This window comes from Pyxicephalus adspersus, chromosome 3, assembly GCF_032062135.1.
Source record: "Pyxicephalus adspersus chromosome 3, UCB_Pads_2.0, whole genome shotgun sequence".
Taxonomy (NCBI): domain Eukaryota; kingdom Metazoa; phylum Chordata; class Amphibia; order Anura; family Pyxicephalidae; genus Pyxicephalus; species Pyxicephalus adspersus.
The window spans coordinates 40,910,805-40,938,353 of record NC_092860.1 but is presented as its reverse complement, the minus strand read 5'-3'; the positions used below and the strand labels follow the sequence as shown (position 1 = coordinate 40,938,353).

The window sequence follows — 27,549 nt, the reverse complement described above, 5'->3', positions numbered from 1 at the left end:
TTACAGTGATATAATTCATCATGCTGGCTTTTATTATGAAAATACTTGACGTTAGGAGAACTTTTAACACCTTTCAATCCCTAAATGTAAATCAATGGCAATTTATTTGTGCTGAGAAGGGTTTAAAAAAAAGTCCATTCTTAAGTAGCTGAAGCATGCTAGAGAGATTGCTTCTTTTTCACGATTATGCTATACAAACAGTACTGTTCCAACCAGTGGCTTTATCAGCAACCACTTTTACCAATAGTTAGCAGTTGCAGTAATCACAGAGAACAGGAAAAGTCTGTGAGTAAATGCCTACTGTTGCCCAACACACATTAAATGTCCTTCCCAGTCACATCATCAATATTTGTGAAGAAAGGCGATCTGTGTAAAAAGGCAGTTCTCTAATATAGAAAAAAGTAAATCTAAAAGTATTTTTTTCAAAAATTGTGTACTAATATATTACAGTATAAGCATTCTCCATAGAGATTAACAGAAGCATGAGACCAAAGCAAGCACATGTCCTGTTAAAAAGTCAACATCCAAAATATATTAGTTGCAACTAAGTAAAGGTCATTGCTTCCAAAGATCTTTGATCTTTAGGAAGACTGCATTTTCTGTTTCAGTTCCATTCTCCATTAAACTGTACACCATAATCAGGGTTGACATTTTTTCTTTGCCACTTAGCTATGGTAGATCTACAAAATTATCTTTCTGACTCACCGAGCTTAGGCAAAGTTGTCACCTTATGTGCAAGGTGTAAAAAGATGCTAAATGACGGAGCATTACTGATTAGAAGAAGGTGGTGGCAAACTGAAGGTGTACTGAAGTTGCAGTAATAATCACAAACAAGTGATCATCATGACTGGCTGTCATAACCAGAACTTCACAGAGCACTCGTAGTTCACAGCTGCGGTACCTAATACCAAACTCACAACACAAAGAACTGTGCCTTGGTATGAATAAATAAAAATTATTGTAATAATAATAACAAAAATAAAAATTCATATTCATATTGCAGTCATCTAGAAATAATATATGTACTTTTTCTTTTGCCTTTTTTGTATATGAATAATTTGACAGGATTTTCTTTTTCATTTTCTGAGGATGCCTGGCTTAGTGTGCTAAAAGGTGGCAAGCTAGTCTTTTTAACTAAGTTACATTTTTTATATAGATGATAATGATATATCGGGCCTATTTTATTTAAGCTCCACAAGGCTGGAGAGGCTACACTTTCATCAGTGAAGCTGAGTGATCCAGCAAACCTGGAATGGATTTCGTCAAAGTTATTTGCTAACAAATGTTTTGAATCCTGGACCAGATCAATTCCAGGGTTGCAAGTACTCAAAGCATTTATGGGCCTTTTTTTCTGGATGACTTGACTTCTGGATTTCTTGACTGGTGGTGGATTCAGATGACTGCGCAAATGGTTTCAAAAAGAACATTTAAAACACAAGTCCATATATACAGTAGTCAAGATTGATAAATATATATATATAGCACAATACCAAGTTAAAATTTAATTATAACTAAGTGTTGAGTATTCATTTTTAGTGAACAGTAAAGTCTGTATGTCAATGCAATAATGTATAGTAATAAAGAAAAAGAATACAAGGAATAGAGATGTTGGATATGATTTAAAAATACTTTTTAATCTTAAAAAAAATCCTTTGAAGTGTTCATGGTACTTTTTTACTAAAGAGAGCTGCGGAAGCTTGAAAATGCTAGGTGCCAAGCTATAATGCAGATCCAATGGCTTCAGTTCTATCAGAGTCATTGCCCTGGAACAAGTGTGCACACTAGGTGATCTATCTTGCTACATACCAGATCCAGGTTAGTGTCCCAGTAGAAAGAGATAACCAGGCAGTTAGGCGTTTGACTGAGTGGTCAGCAAAGACAGTGTACTTATTTTACCAACTTGTTAATGTTAGACGGCTATTATTATGGCAGTGAGTTTAAAATGAAATGTACACATTCTGTTGATTATCTACAACTAAAGATAAATTAGAAAGAGTAGTAAACAAAAGTTTTCATTCAGTTGTGCCATATTAGGTCTTCTTTACATTGCCAGCTTTCATAAGGGCTTTAATAGCGCGGGCCCTCATCTCTAGTTCAAGCAGCTCGAGCTGTTGAGCTGATGGCTGTATGTCTTCAGGAAGTACAGCAACAGGGCCAGGGGGCACATCTTCAGCTATTGGCTCAGCTAGACCAAGAATTTCATTTACACTTTTTTCAATGTCCATCACAAGGTCATCAGGCTCTCCAGCTACCTTTGTTGAAGTTGTGACAGCGGGGTCATGGCTACGCTCTTCAATGTTTGCATCTTCTATGTCACTGTCATACGTATCTGCATTAATGCTAAGAGCATCATAGTCTTCTCCCTTTCCTGTAAAAGAAAAAAAACAATCAAGAGTTGTCAGCTTCTTATCTGTGCCCCATTACCAGTCCGATATTAAGATCTTAATCTATTCCAAAATTTACTGTTAAATTGTAAAAACATTTTTGAATGATGCACTATTAAGTAAAGATGTATTTGCTGTGCAAGACAAAGAATTTTTGAAGTACAGGTAGTCCGAAGGACATCCAACATAAGCAGGACTCCTAGATACGAATGAGGCTTCCCTGCTCCCTTGTGTGCAGGAAGGAGGCTTGATTGGGGGGGGGGTTGTATGATTTGCAGAAGAAATCTTTTGCTAAGCACAATTGAGGTTGTCGGTGATCTTAAGGACTGAGCTTTTTTAACCTCTTGTAATTCTTTAATGACCAAGACAAACTCTGCAGTTGTTTCTTTTTGCATATCAAAGCACAGCTTGCTCCAAAGTTAATGAATGTCCAGGCTCCATAAAGATTTTGTTTTTTTTATTTGCTTTGTTTGTGATTTTGTCTGAACTCACAGTGAGTATTTTATACAGTAAATGACACCACATGCCTAATAATATGTTGAGACAAAAATCTGTCCCAATTGCATTTATTAAAATAATGTACATACAAATTCAACAAGAACAAACCTACAGTCCCTATCTCGTATGTAACCCCGGGACTACCTGTACTAAAGGGCCTAAAAATACGCAAAGACTTGGATAATCCAAAAACATGTAGTTAGTTAATTGGCTGCCCCCAAACAATTTACCTTAGACTGCCCGTAATGACATATGACTATGACTTTGTGACTATGCTGTGTGATATGTCGATGCTATATAATGATAAAACACAAATGTGCAGTTAGGACTAACAGTCAAACCCAGGAGGCAACCAGACAATACTATAAAACCAGGAGCCGTGTTAACAGTGAATGCTTATAAAACGATGGGCACCAGTTACATTTTTTGTATACTTCTGTACCCAAGTATGAGTAAGCAAATCATGTGAACAAATAATTTCTTACACAAGAGTCCTCGATTATTAAAGAACTGCAAATTCTAGAAAAGGTACAACCACTTAAAATGTATTATTAATGTATTAGGAATTGATGGATGTCAGCAAAGTGCACAAATGCAAGTAAATGCTTAGGTTAGGCAAATGTTGTGCCTCCCTCTCCTCAAGATTTTGACTTCACAAAACACTACAGACATTTTTAAAAGGTCACTTAGTGTGAACACTGCTTCAAATAAGACTTTAGATTGCATACATGAGTAGCTGTTGTTGTGCTTTACCGTGCATAATGGCAGCCAATTTATTTTGTATAGCAATTGACCAAAAACCCTGCAAGTTACCCCCTTTTTTACTTAGGGCGGAGCACAACACACAGCTTGTGCCCCGTAATTAGTGCCATTTGTAGATGGTCCCTACTGTAAATGCACCAAAGAACTATACACAACAAATATGTGACTATATCCCAATAGTCTGACTATGCGCTTATATCTGGACCATGGGTCTAATAAAGAGAATAAAATGAAAAATACTCTCTTTGGCTAAATATTTAAAGGACATGCATTTTAAAATCTAGAAAGTGTGTGTGTGTGTTATATATACATATTTATATATAACATATACCTTTATGTTTGTAACTTCTTTACAGGCAATTCTAACTTTCTTTGGAAGAATCTAACTTTACAAAGTATAGCTGCATAATGTGCTTTCAGCTAAATACATCAAACAGCAGAGATTCTTGTCTTTTCCTCACCAAAGCTATGCTCTGCTAATGTCAAGACATTATTTACATGCAGGAGACAACACCCCCGATTATTCACTTGCAGACATTTGAATAATTATTCCACCTATTTGTCAGCCCATCAGTATTATCAAGGTAAACATTATAATATTAAACACTAGCAACATATAATTATTAGCTCATAAATCAGTATAACTTTTACTATCCTTGTAAAATCAGCGTCTAAGACAGGACCGTGTCCAGCCACCTAATTGGTAATCATAAACTGTGCTTATGTGAGTGTATCCTCCTATCTATTTTATTCTGCTCTTTTAATTATGAAGAAATGACAGACATATCATCTAACTGTAATCATATGCATAAAATGACAGCTATTCTTTTGAAATGATGGCATTTTCTGATTAGTTTGAAGATTTCCAATACTAAAAGGCCTTCAGACACAACATCAGGAGGAGCGTCTATTTCTCAAGTTAATGCAATCAACAGAAATTCTAATAGTTTTTGTTATGCAGAAAAAGCATGCTAAACTAAATAAATCTTAAAGTAAATGTGAAATGATAATGAAAATCTTTTCAAAGTGCCACTGAAGCTTCCTGATTGTCCAAAGGAGGGGTTTACTTTTTAAAAGTCAGTATCTGGAGGGGGGGGGGGGGCAAATGCATCATCCCATTCTACCCTGATATGGCTTGCAGTAATGCTGCACCTACACTCATGTACCTAATAATGTCCACACTACATTATCACACAGATTTGCTTTAAAGGCCAAGTGTTACCAAAAAAAAATCACAATTTTCAGTTTTGAACTGTCAGCATTGGCTGAAGATCTTCACATCTCTAATGAAACACAAGCAGTTTGTGTCTCTAATATATATATTTTATATAATACAGAAGTCAATGTCTGGAATTTTTGCTAGAGATATCTTGTCACTGGATGTAAATTAACATGACAGCGACCACGCTAGCCTGCACGCATTTATTTAATGGACTTTAATACTGCAGAAAAATTTTATACTTTCTTTATATTTACTGCAACTTTTGGTAAATGGTATGTATAGACACGCACATGGAAATAGACATACATATCCATTGCTACATGGCTATATCCCAGAGATACTGAATTATAAATGTTTTACCACTTCAGGACACAGATCTTAAAAGAAAACCCATAAATGTAAAACTTGGAGGCTGCCCCTGTTGATCTTCTTCCAGAAAATACTAAGGCTAAGGCTATCTTGGGCTTTAGATATTGTCCCAAGCAAGGAACCAAAGAAAATTTAGAACTCTTGATCTGCATACGTCTTACAGACCATTGGTGATTCCGAGAACTGAACCAAAGTGCCTGATTTAATAAAGCTCCCCAAGGCTGGGGAGGATACACTTTCATCAGTGAACCTGGGTGATCCAGCAAACCTGGAATGGATTTCTTTGTTTTCTCCAGGTCCATTACAGGTTTGCTGGATTACCCAGCTTTATTGATGAAAGTGTATTTTCTCCAGCCTTGGAGAGCTTTATTAAATCAGGCCCAAGAATCAACAGGGTACCCAGGAGATTTGCATTTTAAATGTCAGCCTGCATGCACTATCTGCATAGATGTACTTTAAGCGCTCTATTTATAAAACAGGGAATCCATCATTCCCTCAAATATTCCCTGGTGGTGCAGCTCAGTTTTATAAATAGAGCCCTAAGAGTTTAGGAGTAGATAGAGATTAAAGGTTCCCTTTCACTGGTACCTGGAAAGACGTGGACAATTTTTGTAGAGATCTACTGATAACATACACTAGTTTGTACACAAACTAAAAAAACACATTTTTGAGGTGGTAAAGATGTCATGTCACTTGCAAATATATTTTTGTGTGGTTAATAATCCATAACATTGTTATTTTTTAGTATATTTCATATCAAGGAAGTTTGTTGGCATTTTATGGGTAATTTTACAAATGCATTTTACACTTCAGTTGACTCGGTCATACTCACTATGTGAGTTATAGATTCACATTCCAAAATGGATATTATATATGATGTTACAGTCCCAATGAGATGTAGAGTTAGATTACAAAATAGTTAAAAGCTCCATCCTTTATCACAAGATGCACAGAATATTTTAGCCTAAAAAGAGAATGCACTGTACGCAAAATTAAAAACTGCAGAATAGTGTCTGCATGATATATTCTGAATTTTTCTATACCAAAACATTTTTACCTTCTAGCCATGTACATTTTTAGAGCCACAAAGACACAGTGACTTTTAAGTGTTTGTTAGCAAGAGGTCCAACTGTTCAGATCATGTTTTGCAACTCTGGACAATTGGAAAATGGGCTAAATATCTAGCATTTATAGTAAGAAAATATTTTACAGCATGGCTTAGCTTATTCATTTTATTTTGACTGCTTGTGTAATTTGCAATAGGTGTAACGTGAAATCATGATCTTTATAATTTTTTTTCCTGTACCTGTCCTTCTGCTCTCTTCCTACTAGAATGTCCAGTGTTAGCATATTCAATTCTCTCCCTGTGATGTTTTTTACACTTTTAGTCCAAGCTCTGCTGTACAAGAAAATACCAAATAAAATTCGGGTACTTGCTTTTAAAATATATTTAATGATGTATTTAATGAACACAGAGCTTTGGTAATTTTCAGTCTATTATATTAGCTTGGAGTTGCCAATTCTCCACTTGGTGGTCACTTATTGTGCTGCCTTTACCATATAACCATCTATCTGCTGATGTAAATCATAAGATGATTTAAAATTAGATGTAGACAATGTATTGTATGTTTTGTAAAGATACCGCCTGTACTTTTATGACAATAAAGTCAGTTTTGCAATAGGTAAAAGTTGGTCACCACAGTGCCTTAATCATAAATATACTTAGAGATAATGTGAACAGCCATTGTGAACCCGGTTCTTAAATATACTGCTAATCTGGTTGGTGTTCTGATCCACTGTTTTTAATACTATTGAATCACTGACCTAGAATGAGGCTAAGTCATAGGGGCAAATTTTTTAAAGCTCTCTAAGGCTGGAGAGAATACACAGACCAACAAACCTGTTTAATTTATTTATTTAGCTATTTAATTAGCAAATGTTTTAATTCCTGGACCAGATCCATTTACGATCACCCAGATTCACTGATGAAAGTGTATCCTTTCCAACCCCGGAAAGCTTTAATAAATCAGGCCCATCCCTTTATGAAGCCATGCTCCTTTTTCAGCTCACACTGACATATCTCACTCACAAAACAGTAAAATAGCTTCACATACCTGCTTTGGTATCCACATTGTCAGCGTCCCTTAACGAAGATGTTAAATCGTTATCATGTCTGTAAAAAAATACACACGATAAATATCACACAACATGTAGTGAATACTTTATTATTATTCCTTTACCAGTATGCTGATGAAACTGCATACACATTAGCACAAAACAAAACTGCACTTTACAGAAAAAGCACAATTTATTATCAGGCAAACTGTTTGGCTTTGTGGATAAAGTGAGAATGGACCTCTGCCCCAGGAAACTCAGCTAGTAGACTTAAGCAATGTACACATGTTGGATTTTCATCACCCAAGACAATAATGTGTGAACACAGAACCCTGGTTGAGAAATACTGGCTTGGAGGATAACATTTGATCTCACTGTAACTATCACCTTGATATCTGCAGAGATTTCATGCTCATGGAGAGTTACTACTGAATGTGGCATTATTGTGTATACTTCGGTGCTCAGATTGTGAATGACACTAAGGATTTTATTGAAACACACTGCAGGAGACATGGTAAATGAAAGAAGCCAGTCAAATGTCAAAAGAATGTACTGCAAATTCTTTACAAAGAAAAATTTGGGTCAATGGCATTAAAAAAACAAAACAAAAACAGTAGTATACAGCACGGACAAAGCATGCAGCAAAGAAGCATTACAGACTCTAAAAATGTAAGGAGGCTGTTATATGGCTGTAGAACATTTCGTTATTTGCTAACTATTATACAAAACTTCATCCATGCTCCATTTCTATTAATAAATTGCACTGTGTCTTTTTCAAGCCAAGCTTCAGATGCAGTAATATGTAAAAAGCCTTTTTTAACACATACTTTTTAGCTTTGCTATTACAAAGACTATCATTTCTGTAACAGCAAAAATGGGCAATAACTTGTACAAGATGTTATTACTTGCACACAAACTGAGATGGAATAGGGGAAACATGACCATCTGCTTTTTAGGTCCCTAGAGTGTTGTTTTCTGCACACTATTCTATACTTTAACGCTTGCTGTAGGCCTATAATTTATAGTATAGCAGAATAAACTGATAATAGAATAGGCTTGGTCTTCTACAGCCATCTAGTGTCAGATACAAACAGTGCAGAATAATAGGGCCATTACAACTAGACAACACTAGTATTGCAATATAAATATATGAACTAGAAAAGCTAAAATAAAAAGTTAACATAAGTGGTTTAAAAACATGGCATTTATCACTTCTGGGCATTCACTGGCAACTGCTAAGCACTCAGGAGCTGTAACAGGCAGTTCTAGGTTTTTCCAGGCATAAGCAAGCATCTGAAAAAGCCTAGGAGAGCGGTATGACTTCTTTTCATTTACTTTTCAAGTGTTAAAATCCTGGCAGCTGTTGTACAGACAAAAAAAGATGTAGCGATTGAGGAGGCACATCAGAAAGAAAGGGCGAACTTAAGAAACACAGGGTAATAGTTTTGGTTTGCAAGGGGACTTCAGACATGTAACATGTAATCTGATCTATTCATTATGCAATTCAAAGATCCAATATAAAAAAATGGTATTCCTCTTTTGATAAAATCAAGTTATTAAATTTCAAGCCTTAATTTAGAACAGGATTTATCAATGTTGCGGCTTTAGTTATATCAGACCATCCCCAATCTGTGATCTTTACAGAATATACATTTAAACTGCATAGGTATCTGTTTGTGTTTCTGGGCTTTAAAATGAAGCCCATAGTATTTTTTTGGAACAGATTAATGCCGAATGTTGATAATTATCACATTAGGCAGTAAATAATGTCACCACTTTGTCAAAATACCTCCTTGGAACCCCAGAAAAGATAAAGTATAGGGTGAACATTCAAGGAATACACAAGGATCTTTTGGGGTGCTAGAACGCAGGGTATCAAATGGTGAATAAATTACAGAGAACAAAAGGGCAGAAGAGATGAAATGATACATACTGACTGCTAAGACCCGCTCTGGATTTAGCACATCCTTCTTCCTCTTCTGCTGTAGAGTCTACTCCATGGTCACCTAAAAAAGAAAGAGAAAAAAAAAAGATAATACATGATATTGTCAATCAGTAGTTAATTAGAAAATGATATGCATGTAATGAAGTTCCAAAGCTTACTCTGGTGACTTTTGTGCCACAATAAGCCTAGTTGTTTACTTCTGTCCAAGCAAGAAGAAAATGGATTCTGCTGGCAACTTTTGTTTTGCCAAGCAGAATCAGGTATTTATGTCAACTAATTTAGTTGGCTCTGTATACTCTTTAAATCTGATATGTAGGTCCTAAGGGGCTTGTTCTTGTTAAAGTATAAGTATGACACCCATGTCTATGCAGCTTAGTGGTTCACTAAATCAAACAGATTTTATTTCACACGTAAATACAACAGCTTCTATTACTCATAACAAATAATATTGTGTTGTATTTTTATAGCATGGAAATCTTACACAGTGCTATACAAGGTCCATAGTAAAATCCCTAAATGTCCCTCAGAGGGGCTTACAATGTCCCCAACACTGCCTAACGTCAATTTTGGGGCCAAGTCTATTAACCATCAGTATGTTTTTGGGATGTAGAAGGACACTGGTGTGCCAGGGGGAAAAACACACAAAGAGAAAAATTTTTTGTGCTGTCGCTAGAATATGACACTAACTATCGCATCCGTACAACAGACTGCCCCTAGAATAAGGCAGTGAAACAGCAGCATGCAATTCTACAAACCACCACTAGAGGGAGACAATCACACCATCTTACTGGACACACACACAGAGTTGTGTAGCAGCTAGGTTTGACAGATACAGGTAGTCCCCGAGTTAGGGAGATCCAACATAGGGACATCTTCTAGATACGAATGGGGCTTCCCTGCTCGCTGTGTTCAGAACAGGGCTTGAAAGGGGGAGGGTGCAGTTTGCATGACTTGCAGAAGAAATCTTTTTATAAACACAGCTGAAGTTGTGGGGGATCTTGGGCAGGATGAGCTCTTTCTGCAGCCTCTTGTAACTCTTTAATGACCAAGACAAACTCTTCAGTTGTTTCTTTTTGCACATCAAAGCACAGCTTGCCCCAGAAGTTAGTGAATGTCCAGGCTCCATAAAGTTTTGTTTTTGCTTTGTTTGTGATTAACTCACAGTGAGGATTTTATACAGTAACTGACACAATGCTCCCTATTAATATGTTGGGACAAACATCTGTCCTAAATGCATTTTTTAAAATAATGAACCTGTTTCGACTTACATACAAATTCAACTTCAAACCTACAGACCCTATATCGTATGTAAACTGGAGACTACCTGTAATTTCAGGTACCTGTGATTTCACTTTTTGTTGTTCAAATGTAATATGTAGAAAAAAAAGAAAGAACTAGTTGCTACTGCAAAAAAACAAAAATAACACCTACATGTCTAACAGCCTTTGGCTTTATACACACATCAGATGATTCTTGCCCAATGTAAGCTGTTGGGATTGCCTTGGGTGAGAATCTGACATGTGTACAGCGGTTGTCTGATGTCATTTATGGATCCGTCCTGACAGATCCACGCAATGAATGACCATTACAGAAGTGAAGGAAGGAGAGAGCATCAGAGTGTCGCTCACTCGTTCTCCCCCTCTCCAAAGAACAAAACGGTTGTTGGTCAATGAAAATGACTGTTTCCAACTACAGGTTTCCAACTACAATAATTTAGTTTTGGTACGCAGACTTAATGGAGAGGACTGGAGGAGACACGTGCAGACATAATAATTATATATAATATCTGACACTATACACAACTATAAGTTGATCATTTCCGTCCATCTTGAAGTTGCTTTCAGCTAATTCCCATTTTTACCTCCAGCAGCTAGTTAAAAAAGTTAAAAAAATTCAGCTGATCACAAGAACCAAGTGATCTCACAAGAAATTTAGTTCAGTAATTTGGGTTGAAGGAGCAGCTGTGGTGGAAAGAAAAACACTTAAAACACTCAGAGTGCCGATCTAATGAAACCTTTATGTTCAGAAAAATAGACTTTTTTTTACTAACACAATAGGACCAATAGTTTTCATTAAATATTAAAGATAAGAGTGTTCAGAGTCTTCAAAAATAGAGTGCACTTCCTAAATGACAAAATATCCCTAGTTGTACAGAGGCGATGAAGTCAGAATTTTATTGATAAGGAGCAACTGAGCTGTGGAAACTGTGCTCAGAAAAAGGTAGGCAGAGAGTAAAGGACTATCGACCGGTAGTACACTGGGCTCCCTGCAGCTGACATTTTCCTGTTGGTGGAGGCAGGGATTGACTTCCCTACATTACAACCTCCAGCAAAGAAAACAGAGCGTCGCACAATGATACTAACACAAAGCTAGCAATCAGAGGCAGCAGTGCTTTAGAGTCACCAGAATTATTTCCTCTGGTATAGCTGCACCCTTCTCTCATACAGCAGGCCCCAAAATGTCTTCCTCTCATAAAAATGATGTACATAAATCCTAGAATTTGTCTCTGCCTGCAAGACCAGGAATTATTCTCAAGTGACTGAGAGCACCTTTTCTTTTGCAGCTACAAACTTTCAGAAGCATGACCAGAAACCATCATTCATATGCAAATTGCAGTTGATTACGGAAGAGCTATGGGGAACAATTAAACAGGAATATAAAAAGTAATTTTGATCTTTACATCAATCCTATACATAATTAGGCAGTTACTGACTGCAGTCACTGCAAAAGATTTTTTGCCAGATCCTGGGGTAGCGTTATCTCCTCCTGTCTCCGTCTGTCAATTGCAACCCCCATTTAATGTACAGCACTGCATAATATGTTGGCACTATATAAATCATGTTTATTATTAATAATAATAATAAAGTACATACTGTCAATAATATGCAAGTCATTACACTTGAAATTTTCACACTTGTATTGGGCACAGTTTGGTAGATTTATGGACCCCTTGTGAGGGAAAAAACACAGTAACAAATACAACTATGCAAGAACTGTTTTCTATTTACCCTGTAGAATTCTGAGCAAATTGTCATCAGTTTCTATTTCCACTTGTTCCAGGCACAGCCGCTTGATTTCATCAAGGGGTAAATCCTGGTAAAACAAAGTAAAAACTAAGTTAAAAACTAAAAAGGTTTTAGAGTTTCTCCATTTTTTTAGTGTAACATAACATTTTTGAGGTTTAAAATATATATGGTATTGTGCAAAGATTTTAGGACACCAAATGATTAACACCAATCTGGTTAAGAAAAAGATGCAAAAATAAATAGCTCAAAAAAAAAGAAAAAAAATCTTTGATTGCAAATCGCCTGTTCAATGATATCTTCTACAATAAATTTACTGGCTCATTGGTTTATTCTGAATGACAACTGACCTTTTTACCTTATTCCATCTACTTCCTCTTAGCCCAGGCTATCATGAGTAAATCCCCAAGCATGCATTACGAAAGGCTGCATCAAAGTACTTCTAGTAACTTCTTAGTAAAATCTAAATGTACAATGTATATACCTTACTGCAACCTCTTCTACTTGTTGCTTTGCTGCAACATGCCCTATAGGACCTCAGAGGTCTAATAGTTGAAGCATGTGATGTAATGCAAAGAATAAGATTCAGTTCTTTAAAGAAGGAACATTTAGGTACAGCATTTTGGGTATTCTACTGTTCATCTTACCAAGTGAGATCTGAATAAAGCTTAAAGTGCAACTAAACGGAAAACAAAAAAATCCCGCAGATCCCTTGATGGCACTGGTCCTTCCCACGATGTCGTCCTGGAATTCCTCTTCGTGCCGGCGCTGAGAAAGCGCCAGGCGCCACTATATTCATTCTTCGCTTCCTTCTTCTTCCTTGGTCTTCTTGGCACGTCACCCGATATCTGGCACTGCGCAGGTGCGAGATCGAGTGCTGTAGCCCGCTGTAAAGGGGAAAAAAAAGAGAGCCGATCTCACTGCTCTTGAGAGATTGGCATCTCTTTCCCTAATAGAAAAAATGCCACTTCTATGCATGTCTGAGATTAAGGCATGCGTAGGAGCATCCGGGAGGCTCTGCGCTCCCATTCAGTCTGAAAGGGGAGGTGCTGCACCTTTTTTTTTTATAGGTGTTGCACTTAAAAAAAATAAAAAATGAATATCATTTCTCCTTTTCATATAAGGGTTGTCTACCCCTTTATGTAAAGTAAAAAAAAATGTTTAGTTATGCTTTAAACACCAGATCCTAAAAATACATATTATAATACTATAAGGAAGGGAAGGAGGAGGGCACAATAAGAGTAAGAACAGTAGTGACTTGTTCTTAATTAAAGGGAGCTCTAGAATGTAGCCAAAGTTTCACACAGTGGATTGCAACAATCAAGTAACAATGCCAGGCCTCTGGTACTTAGACAATAATGGATTATACTGAAATCCAGCTTTAAGGTTTTTGTGTTACATTGATGCATTTGTTTAATGGCAGGTTTCCTATGGGTCACTATATATTCTTTGTAATCTAACCCCATAATGGAACACATATTGCTAGCTTTAAAAAGACCAAGAAGAGTTTCTGGATGAGTCACAATAAAACAGCTGAATGGTGACGTTGCCTCCAGTTGTGTACTATAGATTCAGGTGTATATTTTTTGAGCACTTTATATAAATACCTCCTTACCTTTAGCATATCAGGAAGCATTTTCTTAAGTTTTCTATCGCCCAGAACACGGAAACAATGTTCCATCATCTCCTTTCTATCAGATATGTAGAAGCTTATAGGCTTAAGAGGCACATTCAAGTCTAGTCCGCCTTCTTCTATATCACTCAACTCCTCCACTTCTTCTTCTTTTAGTGAAGAACAGAGAACTGAGGTTTCTGGTTCCTGAAAATGTATACAAAAATATTTCAATTCAACAATTGGGAAAACAGTGATTGTAATATTTTATTATACTCAGGTTTGTGTCAAGGAAAAAAAAGTACAGCACACTTCTGAAAGACATGCACATTTCATCACGTTTAACCTTTTGAATTTATTTTTTATCCATGTGATAGTACTGGGCTGATCACCAAGCTTTAGAATTGTAATGTATAGTGAGTCACATGCTTCGTCTAAATCTATTTCTACTAGGCAGATAACTTAAAGTACACCTGATGCCATTCTTATTTTTCAGTTTCAACAAAACTGAAACATGGGTAAATTCCCCTTACAGATTGCCTTATAGTTAAAACAAGTCACAGGAAACCTCCCTCAATTTGGAATCAGTATAGCTGTTTTTTTCTTGTTAAATGATCAGGAAGGACTGCAAACAAATGAAAACTATGGGCCTGATTTATTAAACTTCTCCAAGGCTAGGGAGGATACACTTTCATCAGTGAACCTGGGTTATCCAGCAAACCTGGAAAGAATTTCTTCAAAGTCATTTGCTATTTGCTAGCAAATGTTTTGAATCCTGGACCAGATCCATTCCAGGTTTTCTGGATCACCCAGCTTCACTGATGAAAGTGAATCCTCTCCAGCTTTAGCACATAACAACGGGGAAGGGTTGGTATGTGTTGAAAAGATGGATTTGTTGCATTTTTGTACTGTGGAGCAAGATAAAATGTTGACTTTCCACACAAGGTCTTCTACTTTGCCAGCCTCCTTCTGCCCAGATTTTGCAAATTAAGAAAGCATTTCATTGAAAGCACTAGGGCAGGTTCATATATTCCTTCCAATGTGCATTTATGCATGGCTGACAGCAGCTCCAATCTATTCCTTATGGGGGCTAAATGCACTGCAACCTCACTGTCAGTGTGAATTAGCACTTACATACCAAGCCCTTTCTGGGAGGTGCTGTTGATGTCACCCCTGCTCCCTGTGCAATTAAAATTCTGCAAGAATAAAGCATTCTTATACTGAGCTACCAAATAGTAAGACCTTTGGAACCCCTATTTTTATCCTATTTTTTCAAAGTCTGGTCAGAAAGGCAGATAGGAAATCGACTTTTTGTTGCAATCAAACCTTCCCCATAAAGAGCAATGCAGTTTCGCAACATGTAGTGAATGGCAGCATGTGTTCCTGCTGCACACCTAGTATGTGTACCATTATTACTATTATTACTATTATTGTTATCATAATTAAAAAAATAAAAAAAAGAATTTTCGCCAACATATTACGCAGCGTTGTACATTAAATAGGGGTTTCAAATGAAAGACAGATATAGATAGTGACACATGTTATGAATTCAGTAATATTTTTAGATGCCTCTCTGTTCAGTTTTATCATTCATGAGGCTCCATTATCACATATCAATCATCATGTAAGCACAGAGTACCAATGGGCACACTGTACTAAAGTATAATTATTTTACAATGGTAAAGCCACCTCTTATGATAACTAACACTTACATCATAAGTAAATGAATTGGGACTGGTACACACACTTGTTATATGCAGGTGGTCAGTACAAGTTCATAATGTACAATATATACACACACAGGTAAAAGCATATGCTACAAATAAATAAATGTGGTTTTATACAAATAGTACAATAAATGTAGTATTTCATAATAACGTGTAGTCTATTACAGGTGTGACTTGATTATAAAATCATACATTTCATACAACAAAAGAAGATGGAAAAAACAACCTGGTGACTGGGTTCTGTATTCCTCCTTTTCCTCTCCACCTGGGAAGTTGTATCATGAGAACTGGACCTCCTTCTCCTCTTCTTCTCCTTGGAACTTTTCTTCCCACCAGTCATGTCTGCACTGGTGTTCTGCTCGCAGTAACCTACATAAAGCTGAGAGAAAAAAATGATCTTTAGTTTGCTGACAGGTAAACAAGTGTTAGAAATCTCTAAGGAGGAATTCCTCTTGGGGGCAATTATACAAGAAAACAATGATCTCCCTGCATAATACACATCTGGCATAGGCACCGCACCCCTGCACTCCTCATTGCTACACACAGACTAATCACTGCCATCATATATCACTACAATTGCAGATACTGAAGTGGCTTACAATTGAGTCAGGCAGCCACAGCACATCTTAGTTTAGTGTGAGAGCAGCTGCTAGTTTTTGCAGGGTCTTATTTTCACAAATTTACATTACCCTTTGTATAAATGATTGGCCTTTATAGTACCGGATCCAGCGGATTTATATTCCCTCTAGTCCCAAGCCTCACTCTAGACTTACATTATTATCCTGTGTTCCAAGCCTCCTTTATACTTTGGTACCTTGCCATGTGTTATTAAATCATAAACTCTACAGAAAAACATACATTTTGTTAGTGCAGTAGAAAACCCTTCTTTACTGGAACAAAGAAACCACAGTTACACATTTAAACACAAACAGCAGTCTTATCTGTATCCTTCTCCCATCTGTGTCTGGGGAGGGGCCGCCATTATGACAGCTCATTGCTATTTCTCTGCTCCCCATGGACCCCTGTGGTTTTACATTTGTTTAGGGGGAGGGACTGGTAGTCTGATTCCTCCTTTTAGCTTACCCTTTTAACCCTTTGACACGCTAACCACTGTCTCCTATCATTTTATTAGAGCACAATAATATTATTATTATTATTATTCATCAACAGGATTTATTTAGCACCAACATATTACGCAGCGCTGTAAATTAAATAGGGGTTGCAAGTGACAGACAGGGACAGAGGAGGAGAAGAAGACCTTGCCAAGAAGAGCTTACAATCTAAGAGGTGGGGAAGGTATCACACACTAAGAAGGGGGATATAAGAGACAAAAGATGACGGTTAGGCAAGTTTTAAAAGATGGGGTTTGAGTGTTCTTTTAAATGAGCAAGCTGAGTGGGAGCAAGCTAAATAGGACGAGGAAGACCATTCCAGAGAGTCGGGGCAGCTCTAGAAAAGTTTAAAACTATTCTGCAGATTATAAATAAATGAACACAGTGACGCTGTAAGCAGGGAAAGTTGAAACCTATATTTGATGAGTAAATGAGAGAGATTCTAGGGACGTGTGTGGAAAGGTTTGTTTGTTGGTTAAAGTTCCCTTAAGTAGGATATTTGCCAACCCTGAAATACAGTATTCAAATATGAACATGAAAGACAGGCAGGGTTTTTTTTGGCAAAAATGATCTTATATTTTACATATTCATTCAACAATATTTGCTTGCTTGTACAGTATATTTTAGTACGGCCTCGTTCCTTGAGGTCCAGTACCTATACACTAGACAAAGATCATCTGTTTAGTGGTAATATTGTTTCCAATAGTTCTGTGTAACGTAAAGCAAACCATATATGCAAAGAACACAAATAAGTACAAGTGTTTGCATGCAGCCTTGTTATCCGACCTGTTTGTACACTTCCTCAGGGGTAGCTGTCCACCTTACGTGCCCTCTTTACGCGCGGGTCTTCACAAACAAACAGGAGGAGCGGCTGCAGCTCTTTCTGTAGACCCAGGAACACCCAGGGACAAGTGATCCAAAAAGGATCCACGATCTGCATCTCTCCCCTTTACCTTCTTTGTTACTGGTGAGCTGCAAAAGCAGCCCCTACAAATACTGACCCTGTCCCTGTGACCAGATAACTACATAAACATGGGACTATTACCCTTAAAAAAAGCATAGACTATCTATCTCATAAATCCTTGTTATTGGGAAATATCACACGCAAAGCATTACATTAAGTGCACAGCAAATATTGTTTATCTTATGAATATGTATCATTTTTGCCAAAAAAAAACCCTGGCTGTCTTTCATGTTCATATTTAAAAACCTACATTTGGTCATTTTGATTGCATTGTTTGTAGTTTAGGAATCAGCACAGCTATTTTTTAACTCTAATATATTAACTATATAATTATAAAGTGGAACTCAATTCAAAACAAAAAAGCACACTTACCTTCAATCCTGCAGATCAGGCTTTGCACTCTTATTTATTATTATTATTATTATTATTAAACAGGATTTTTATAGCACCAACATATTACGCAACGCTGTACATAAGATAGGGGTAGCAAATGACAGACAGTTACAGACAGTGACACAGGTGGAAAAGAGGACCCTGCCCCGAAGAGCTTACAATCTAGGCAGTGGAGGAAGTCTCACACAATAGGCATTATGTCTTGATCGCCACGGAGGAAGGTACTACACACTTTTTGCACTTAATAAAAACCCCAAAATGTTTGCTTTAAATGAAAGGATTGTCTACCCTGTTACATAAATTAAGAATTCTGAGTTTAGATCTGCTTAAAGAGTATCTCCCTCTCTACATTTTTGAGATTCTGGATCACCATATATTTTAAAACTCATCTTCAGACAAATATTTATATATAAATATGTTGTGCAGATCATAGTTTTGTTTTGTTGTGGCACATTTGGATGTCCATCTGAATGAATGGGCTGCCCACACACAGCACACAGAAACAAGAGGCCGCACATATGTGATGCAGCAATGTTATGTTCATATAATCATGTGTAAATATAGCCTTAGGCTAGGTACACACGTGTGATAATCGGCTCAGGGCTGATATCGGACGAGAATCTTGCGTGTGTACAGTGCTCATGGTCTGAACGTCTGCCCTGGTGGACCCACGGACAATGGACGATCGTATTACAAGTGAAGGGAAGAGAACGCTGCGGGGTGCCGCTGTGTCGTCCCCCCCCCCTCCATAGAGCAGAATGGCGCTGTATGTACATTACTCGTCCATGCATCGTGGTCATGAATGATCCTTTCCAATGACAATTATTGCACGTGTGCCTTAGTCCAATAACAATCACTTCCGGTGACAAGACATAATTCTATAATAAATCATTACACGATAATGAAGAAATAATGACCCCTTATTAGTGACACCAGAACCGAGGAAATGTTTCTTAGGCTTCACACCTGGGAAGATTTGTATTTATTTGTTTCCAATATGAAATAATAAAACATGGTACGGGATAAAGTAAGATAAAGATATTGTTCAGCATAATGTATATCAATGTATATTACCTGTACTGAAGAGCACGAGAAGGAAGCTTGGAACGCAATACACTGTTCCGAAAACGAGGCTGGGAACGCATGACACCAATCTGGAAACGAGGCTCGGAACACAGGCTAACCTATCTGGAAAAGAGGTTTGGCACGCATGACTTATTCTGAAAGTGAGGTTTGGAACGCAGAATGCTGATCTGTGAGTTCTCATTGGCACTCATGTGACTGACGACAGAGAGAGGGTTGGAGCTCTAGTGCAGTTGCAGAGATAAAACAGCGGAGGAAGAGCAGAAAGGTGGAAGAAGTGGACTGCCGGTGACATGGAGGTACTGGAAACCGTGAACATGTGTAATAAGGAGAGCTAGGCACTCATACTAGGTTGTGGGGCCATATTGCTTGTGTTACCTGTGTGTTATGTTCACACTGCCATGAGGTTGTGGTGCAGCCCCATTGCCAATGATTTGGGGCGGTAGTGAAATTGTAAAATTTGCAGTCTCTGGTTCTTTAGGAACAATTGCTGTGGTCAGAGTGGCTGGCAAGGAGGGGCTACTAGATTGTAAGCTCTTCGGGGCAGGGTCCTCTCCTCCTGTATCACTGTCTGTATTAGTCTGTCATTTGCAATCCCTATTTATTGTACAGCGCTAATATGTTGGTGCTATATAAATCCTGTTTAATAATAATAATGGGTGAACCTACCCATATGCAGTCCAGTCATTTTTGCATTTTGAGGCTGAAGATTTCCAATGCCCATTTTATTTCCATTTAAATAATGCCAGATATACTTCCAGTATTGCTTTTTTGTAAGTTATAGAAGATAGGATGAATAGCTTTAGGCACTTTCTCCTCTAGTACAACTAAAACTTCTATTAGACAAGCCCCAATCCAGTTACTATGTGATGTACAATTCTTACAAACCAAAAACGTCCCTTGCTTTCCCTAAGCCAAATCCTTCTTCATTTGTGTCTCCCATCCTTCCCCTCCCAGGCACTGCAGATCACAGTGGGAGGGTTTCAGCGACAGGGCTAGTTCTGCCAATGCAGGAAGCAGTGGGTGGGACTGGGTGTGGCCAGGTGCTGATTGACAAGCTGGTAGCCACACCCCCTGCAGCCTTTTTTATCCCAATGTAGTACAAACAGGTACAGCCTACAGGTACAGAGTGGCAACGTCACATGAAGCTAGATTAGCTAAACTTCACTGGTAGGCTTAGTATTTGCAGGGGGAAAAGGTACAAACTAATTTTATGATGAAAGTATTTTTTGCTAAAAGAAAATCTTATTATAAGGCAATGTTCAGTGTTCTCCCCAGCCCCATAGCTGGGCACCCCACCTGGCACTTGGATTGGGATGCAATACAGGGGTTGCCACTTGCCTACTATTTCTTACCACCCAGCTTTAAAAAAAAATCTGGGTTAATCACTGATGTTATATGTCTTTGTGTGGTGGCGGCTATCTTGGTAGAGGTAGGGTTTTGGTTGCCTTATATCGGAGGCCCCATCAAGTAGAACATTGAGCAGCATAGTAATTACAACACCAAATCTCACTCTAAATATCCAAAAATAGCAGAAACAGATAAAAAAACATGTGACTGTAAACACAGGAGTGCCTAGGCACCTCACCAGAATTTATAAAACCAGAGAAAGGGCATTACTGCCATAGGTTGTTTAATTCTCTCCATAGAGGTATTTGGTCTACTGGCTTGTTTTCTATATGATAGATTTTATAAATGTTTCTATTCTTTTCTTCTAGAATCCTCCTCTCCTTCCCCAGGTCCCTGTAATCCGTCTACCTCGGCCTCCATCTCCTTCAGGTCGTGGATTTGATCCTTCTTCACCACGAGCCCTGGCACACCATGCTGCCGATTCACACCAAAAAATCCGATCCACTCTTCGGGAGAGATTCCTCCGAAGTCTCCTTGCTTCCTCAGGACTCCCTGTTACCTTCACAATGTACCAACGTGTTACAGTCAATGCCGAGAAGTTCAATGCCTGCGACATGGAAGCTTATAACTTTCAGGTGTCTAACCTGCAAACACCCTTGGGGGTGCAAGATGAGGCCTTGATCCGTGGGCCAGACATTATTTCCTACTCTTTTTGTATTTAAGGGATATATATATATATATATATATATATATATATATACACACACACACACATACTTTTTTCTACTACTTAAGCAAATTTACAATAAATAAAACGATTTGGGAAAATGTAGACTTGTGTCCTTTTTTTTTTTTTTTTTTTCTTTCCTTCTTTTTGAAAGATAGAGGGTATTAGGTATTTCTATTTTAGGTTGCAGTTTTTGCATAAATAATCAAAATTGCAAGATATCAAAGAAGTATTTTTTTCCCATAAACAGCTGATATTTTTGTGGCCTGCCCTTAGGTATACCCTCTTCTATCTGCTGTTTTTTTATTTTTTCTAAACAGGATTTATATAGCGCCAACATGTTACGCAGAGCTGTACATTAATAAGTTTCCCTCGTGCAACCTTCTAAGACAGTGGTCGCCAACCTTTCGGACCTCATAATTTTAAAGCCGGTGGACCGTTAATATGAATTTTTTTTAAAAAGGCATGTAGTAGAAGCGAGTGCACATGCGCCAGGAGAGCCATGTGTCACTCAAAAGAAACTTCCCCCAGTGTTACGTGATGATGCCAGAATCCACCTACTCCCATCACAGGCTCAGACCTGCTTGCTAAACATCCTGGGGGAACAATAGCACAGGGCTGTGGACAGTTGTGTCCATACGGGGGGCATGATCAGAGGGGTCAGGAGAAAGACAGCCCCCTGGGGGGCGCACTGGCCAGAGCTGGGTCACCCCTGCAAGTAAGTGGGGGAAAAAGGTGGGGTTCCTAATGAATGAATGTGCTTGGGGATACGGCTTTAAAGTACAGATAACAAAAACCATTGATCCAGGAAACATCCAATTTTCCCATGTTGGAGTAAATTGTACCAGGGTTTTTTTTGCCTTCCTCTGGACCAACTATGTCTATAGGGTTTTATATCTGGGATATGTTTTACTTCCCTAGATGTTGAACTTAATGGACTTGTCTTTTTTCAACCTTACTGATTTACTGTAAGACCAGTAGGGATGGGGAGAAGAAATATAGGATGTGTGAGGATTAATTATGGAAGAGGTAGTATGATGGACAAAGTATTGAATAGGGTGTGGAATTGATTCCACAAGATTGAATGTAAGGGATAGAGGGATGGAAAAATTATGATAATGAATGGGAAGAAAAAAGAAGGGAAATGAAGTGAATGAATGAAAGGATAAGGGGAATGCGGGTTTGTGTAGGGGTAATTGCATGTGTATGCATAATGGTAATGGTAAGGGTAATTTATTCTGCAGCCCAACGGTTAGTGGCCAATGGTTTAAGAAGTCTTTTTAAGTAGAAGCACCTTCTTGATCCAACAGCTCGCTCTGATAAACTTTCCCAGTCATATCACTTCTGGTTATTGTTAAACTTGCTCACCTTGAAGGGCCAAGCTTTAAAGAGCTCAGATGACATTTTACAGTGTTGTGTACCTATGCCACATGAGAGATGCTGAACTCCTGAGCACCTAACTTTTCATAGTGGGCAACCTACCTTCTTGTAATTTTTCTGCTAATTCCTTCTTTCCGTCTTCACCAGTGCTTTGCAATCAGACATTTCTAGACAATTTTGGTTTGCCAAAAGTCACGTGAATGCTTCAAATGGGCAATAGCTGAGACAAGCAGATTAATGTTTAGTGCTTTAGGGTTTCCCCTTATTCACTGTAAATCTTGATATGTATGTATCTGCAGTATGAGTGTGTTAGGTAAAACCAATATTGTATGGAGATAAAGTAGGATCATAATTTCCAGTGTTGTGCCAACATGTTAACTGGTTTAATCATTTTCAAATAAAATACAGTAAGAGCAATTTGTTAGTCTGATCAGGTAAGAACAGGTCATATTCCATTGTATCTTATTATTTATTTATTTTTGCTGAGGGATTTTGTATTGGGTATAATGAATTGTTTCTACCTGTTTCACCTTGGATGTGTGCTCTCTCTTGGGTTGGTAATCGAGCTGGATAATATGACCTTCGGCGACCATCTGCTACCTACATGGGCAAAGTTACATTAGTGTCAGGATCCGAACCCAGGGATGCTTCGGTGTCTGGCTGCAGCTCTGTCTACTGTGCCACTTCAGGGTTTGCCTTTTGCACTCTCTTGGATTCCTTAGACAAAGATACCTTGATATTTAGTATCTTGATAAACCTTGAACTCCTGGCCCCTCCCATGAACTTCCTATACAAGCCATGTCTCTGAACTTCCTGTTGCCAGATTGTGCTTCGCCAATATCTTGCTCTTTCTGCTACTGTTACATTGCGCTCCCCAAACTGCTACCTGTGTACCGACCCTTGGCTGCTGTTTAAATGACTACTCTACCTCGCACTCCGTCTCCAACTTACACCATTTGCTACCGACCTCGGCTTGTGCTTTGACTACGTTTGTGTTTGCTCCTTATCCGCTACCGCTGCTTGTGCATAGATCCTGGACTGTGTACGCCTGTGTCTGCTTGCTGTTTCAGCCACTGGACTCTGAGCCTGACCCCTGATTGTTACAATTAGCTTCTTGCCTTATCAGTCCACAAGAATGTTCTTGGAATAGCCTGGTAGAAGGCTTATCCCAAGGGTTGGCAAACTGGCCCACTAAGTAAGGCCACTTTCACATCTGTCTACACCAGAAAAACACCTCCTTCATTTAAGTGATTTACTTGAAATAGCCCCGCCACAGAGTCCAGATCTCGGTACAACAGAAAATTAGGAGCAGGATTTGAAAAGTCTGTTTGCAACCTGAGAAAGTTAAAGCAGTCTGTATGAAGTAATAAGGAACAATTGCAGTGTTGCAATTATAAAATGTTGCAGTGTTGCAAAAAAAAAATTATATATATATATATATATATATATATATAAATTGTTCTGCCACAAATTCTTGAGTTTGAGTCCACAACATGGTGCTTACACTGCATTGAAATTTTAGGAAATGTCAATCCTGCCCAGTTACCTCCTGTTCAACCACAGCATACCCTCCCTGTTTCCACAACATAGGCTAGTGTTCCATAGTCTAGCAGAGAAGCATTCAGGCAGGGTTGACAACACAGCTAGGGACATCAATGGAGCAAAAGCAGAGTTATCAACTCATATTAGGAAATACAGAGCTAACTAGATTTCTGGAAGGATTAATGGATTTTCTGTACCTGCAGCAATTTTAAAAGTAAAAAGGTGGCAAGTAACAATGGGAAAGTGTGCATTGATTGTAGGTAAAACCAAGATTTGTCAAACATATGCTTGTATAAAAACAGGTAATGAGGTACACTTGTTTCATTGATGTGTAATTGCTCTGTCTTTGGAGCTAATGCCTCGTTTGCTCTTTAGCTCATTAGGTTACCTTTATTTCTTTGTGCTGTAGACAGGCTTGCTTTAAATAAATATTGTAAACTGACAATGTATAGGCGGATTATAAAAAAAGAGCAAGTATCTGTCCTTTTACAAAGCACATAGAACACCTCGGGGAGTCACAGAAATTGTGGGATTCAGAGGGTCCACTTTTTCTTTGCTCTGTAATTTACCTCCTAGGACTCTCCTCATTTATTCTTTTCATGGTATACATTTTTAAAACATGTTATTTATCATTAACCTGATCTTTGACAACATGGCCCACATAGTAAGATGGTGACAAGGGGAAGTTAATTTTTTCTTGAATGTTATATTTTATTATCTCTATGATAATAACTCTTTTTTGTTGATCTACCAAGAATACACATATAGCACATAGACCAACAAAACTTTGAAAGATCTTTGGTGTTTTGTGGTGTTCCATGACAAGTGTACAGTGTAGATAGCCCTAAAACATACATAGAAAAATTCCCACTATATGTTCAGTGCAAAAATTTATTTGGAGCTATTTAAATGACAAGACAAATTTTTAGCATTCAATCCACTGCAAGTTACCTTCAGTTTATTTATAGTACATCAAATTACTACATAGCAGGAAATTTTTTTGCCAGTAGTACAAAAAATATTTTTATAGATTACTCAAAAGGAGCCTGCAGCACTCATGAACTTTGGCAGGTTCTGTAATTGACATGTATTTTTTAATTTGTGCATCAACTCCCAGGGACTTTGCTAACTGCACAGCGTTTAAATCATTGCTGACGAGTGTCCCAAGAGCCACGAGTAGTCTAAAACTAGCTTCCAGGTCTTGTACGACTTCCATAACGGTGCTGATGGCTGACAGACATTGGGCCTTCCCCTCTAAGTCACTGGCTTTATGTAAACAGGTACAATAGTTCAGCATTAGTGTGGCCAGGGCAGTATGGATATTCTTATTGTTTACTGCCTTCAGTTCTAATGCTTTTGTTATGACAGTGTCCCTCTGAGACATCATGAGTCTTTCACCAGACTCACTGGCAAAACAGTTGCATAATGTCCGAAGTGCAAGCAGTTGGTTGGCCTGTCTGCTACCTGGACGCATTATTTGGAAGAGGTAGTTGATGAACTGATTGCCGTTTTCACTGCAAAACATTGCGTTGATAGTAGGAATTTTGACACCTAGTCGGAGAACATCCAGTGCTGGGAATACAATTTCTGGAAGCAAGAGAAAAAAAAGTATTAAGATAAGTATTTAATAAGTATTAAGATAACCAAAATGGTAATGCAAATATATTATGTATCATAGAAAATTTAAATAATTTAGAATAATGTCATCTTTTTTATTAAACTGAGACTGTGCTGGCCTAAAAAATTTTTAGGGTGATAATGCTTGCAGCACAGGTCCCTTTCTATTAGGTATGGAAACATTCTGGAGCCTTTTTGGTTCTAGGCCCAAGATATTAATGAGTCAATCTTTCAGATAAATCCTTGCTTCTTCGGAATGCCTGAACATCAGGGACAGGTTTAGCAACAAAAGAAAGCGAGGCTTCATTGATTTGGAGGTCAATGACTAATGTTTAACAGTATTCTTAAGATCCAAGAAAGATCTACAGGAACACAAAAGTATACATCACAAAGTTCTTTAACTGCAGCATTGTTACTCTAAACATTTTATGCACATTGGAAAACAAGTTTGAAATCCAGTGGGAGTTATGAGAAAGACCCTTTACATAAAAGGCTTAAGCTAGAGCCAATGCCTCAAAATTAATTTGTTAATGTTAATGTGTTAATCCATTCTTGAGATTATTCCACGGTTCTGCTTCCTGTATAACTTCACCATCGGCTTGCACACTGAACACATAATTAGTAGGATGATCACATGATCATTTATAGTAACAAATAGACAAACAGTATAACAATGTTGTTCCTTAAAGGTAATGCATGGTTCAGCATGTAAAATGTGTGCTTAGCATTATATGAGTTTGTTTGTAGCTATTTCAAAAAAGAAGCCCAAGTTACTACAGAAAGGAAAAGCACCTTCAGGCCATCTGACTGCTCTCCATAGCGTGTCCACTTGTTGAGCTGTGGCAGTTTCTCCAGAGGGATTAACAACCACAGAGAGGAGCTTGTCTAGTCTTATTAGGTCATCCTCAGGCAGCTTGTATTCTTCAGGAGCTGTCTCATTCAGTTCTTTTAGTTTACCTAAATATCAAATCATGGCTTTTAGCAGACTTAAAACAGTACAAAAATATGACAAAAACAAGGCAAATAGCAAAAAATAATCAGATACCAAATGAATAATGGTTCTAATAAATAAAAAATGAAGAAACAAAAACATTTTAATGGGCAATATACACACTTATATGTCCATCATCCCTAAAATACACTAACCCCATCAGCATCTCCCGGTGTTTACAGTCCATTTGATCAAAACTCCTTTAGTGCTGGCTGTTCCCAATGACTAAAACGGAGCCATATGCAGGGGGTCCCCCCTGTTCAGGTCTATAAACCCTAAAGGAGGCTGCAGCTCTGGAACACAGGTCAGTAGAAAGCTGGTGCAGATAAGCTTGGTGGGTGGAAGGGTGGAGTTAGTTAGTTCAGGTGTACCTTTAGAACTAACTCCACCCTTCCACCCACCATGCTTAGCTGCACCAGCTTTCTACTGACCCGTGTTCCAGAGAACTGTAGGACACTAAACTTAAGAGTGACTGGCTGTGATGAAAAACACAAGTTGCTTGACACTATCTGTTCCTTTTTAGCCTATTTTAGGACCCCTGATGAAATGTCCACCTTTGCAATGTTACCATCAGAGCTGTCTAGAAAAGCCTGCAAATCATTTACACAAAGTACTGGTATGGCCAATTTATTATTTTTTCTATGCAATCTTAATATATATATATATATATATATATATATATATATATATATATATATATATATATATATATATATATATATATATATATATA

General features: G+C 37.9%; 3 protein-coding genes across 4 annotated transcripts in view; 1 reads left to right on the top strand and 2 right to left on the bottom strand.

Moving 5' to 3' along the window:
- Positions 1-1,613: 1,613 nt before the first annotated feature.
- On the bottom strand, positions 1,614-19,332 carry CAAP1 (caspase activity and apoptosis inhibitor 1). Of its 2 annotated transcripts, none has more exons than XM_072404322.1 (7): positions 19,201-19,332; positions 15,884-16,036; positions 13,934-14,137; positions 12,304-12,388; positions 9,284-9,356; positions 7,350-7,408; positions 1,614-2,368 (listed from the first exon to the last, which is right to left on the bottom strand). In XM_072404322.1, the coding sequence occupies exons 2-7, from the start codon at positions 15,995-15,997 to the stop codon at positions 2,031-2,033; spliced, it is 873 nt and encodes a 290-aa protein (XP_072260423.1). In that variant the 5' UTR covers positions 15,998-16,036; positions 19,201-19,332; the 3' UTR covers positions 1,614-2,030. The 2 variants fall into 2 exon arrangements, with proteins under 2 accessions (XP_072260423.1, XP_072260425.1); XM_072404324.1 differs by lacking the exon at positions 19,201-19,332 and adding an exon at positions 16,516-16,603.
- Positions 19,333-19,362: 30 nt separating this feature from the next.
- GEMIN7 (gem nuclear organelle associated protein 7) lies at positions 19,363-21,391 on the top strand. The gene is made up of 2 exons (XM_072404325.1): positions 19,363-19,508; positions 20,928-21,391. Exons 1-2 carry the CDS (start codon positions 19,503-19,505, stop codon positions 21,279-21,281), a joined length of 360 nt encoding a protein of 119 aa, XP_072260426.1. The 5' UTR covers positions 19,363-19,502; the 3' UTR covers positions 21,282-21,391.
- A 3,694-nt stretch (positions 21,392-25,085) lies between these two features.
- The window catches only part of PLAA (phospholipase A2 activating protein), a 15,141-nt gene continuing 12,677 nt past the window's right edge, over positions 25,086-27,549 (bottom strand). The window contains exons 13-14 of the mRNA XM_072404321.1: positions 26,618-26,782; positions 25,086-25,795 (exon numbers count right to left, since the gene is read on the bottom strand). Coding sequence (XP_072260422.1) covers positions 25,233-25,795; positions 26,618-26,782 — 728 coding nt within the window. The 3' untranslated portion in view covers positions 25,086-25,232. The remainder of the gene's footprint in view (positions 25,796-26,617; positions 26,783-27,549) is intronic.

Bases quoted from the DNA above. Each gene is read 5' to 3' on its own strand.
- CAAP1 (XM_072404322.1), bottom strand. From the start codon at position 15,997: ATGACTGGTGGGAAGAAAAGTTCCAAGGAGAAGAAGAGGAGAAGGAGG. The intron at 14,138-15,883 runs GTTGTTTTTTCC...ATACATTTTCAG, and splicing joins ATACAGAACCCAGTCACCAG to GAACCAGAAACCTCAGTTCT. The intron at 12,389-13,933 runs GTAAGGAGGTAT...TTGTTTTACCAG, and splicing joins TGCTTCCTGATATGCTAAAG to GATTTACCCCTTGATGAAAT.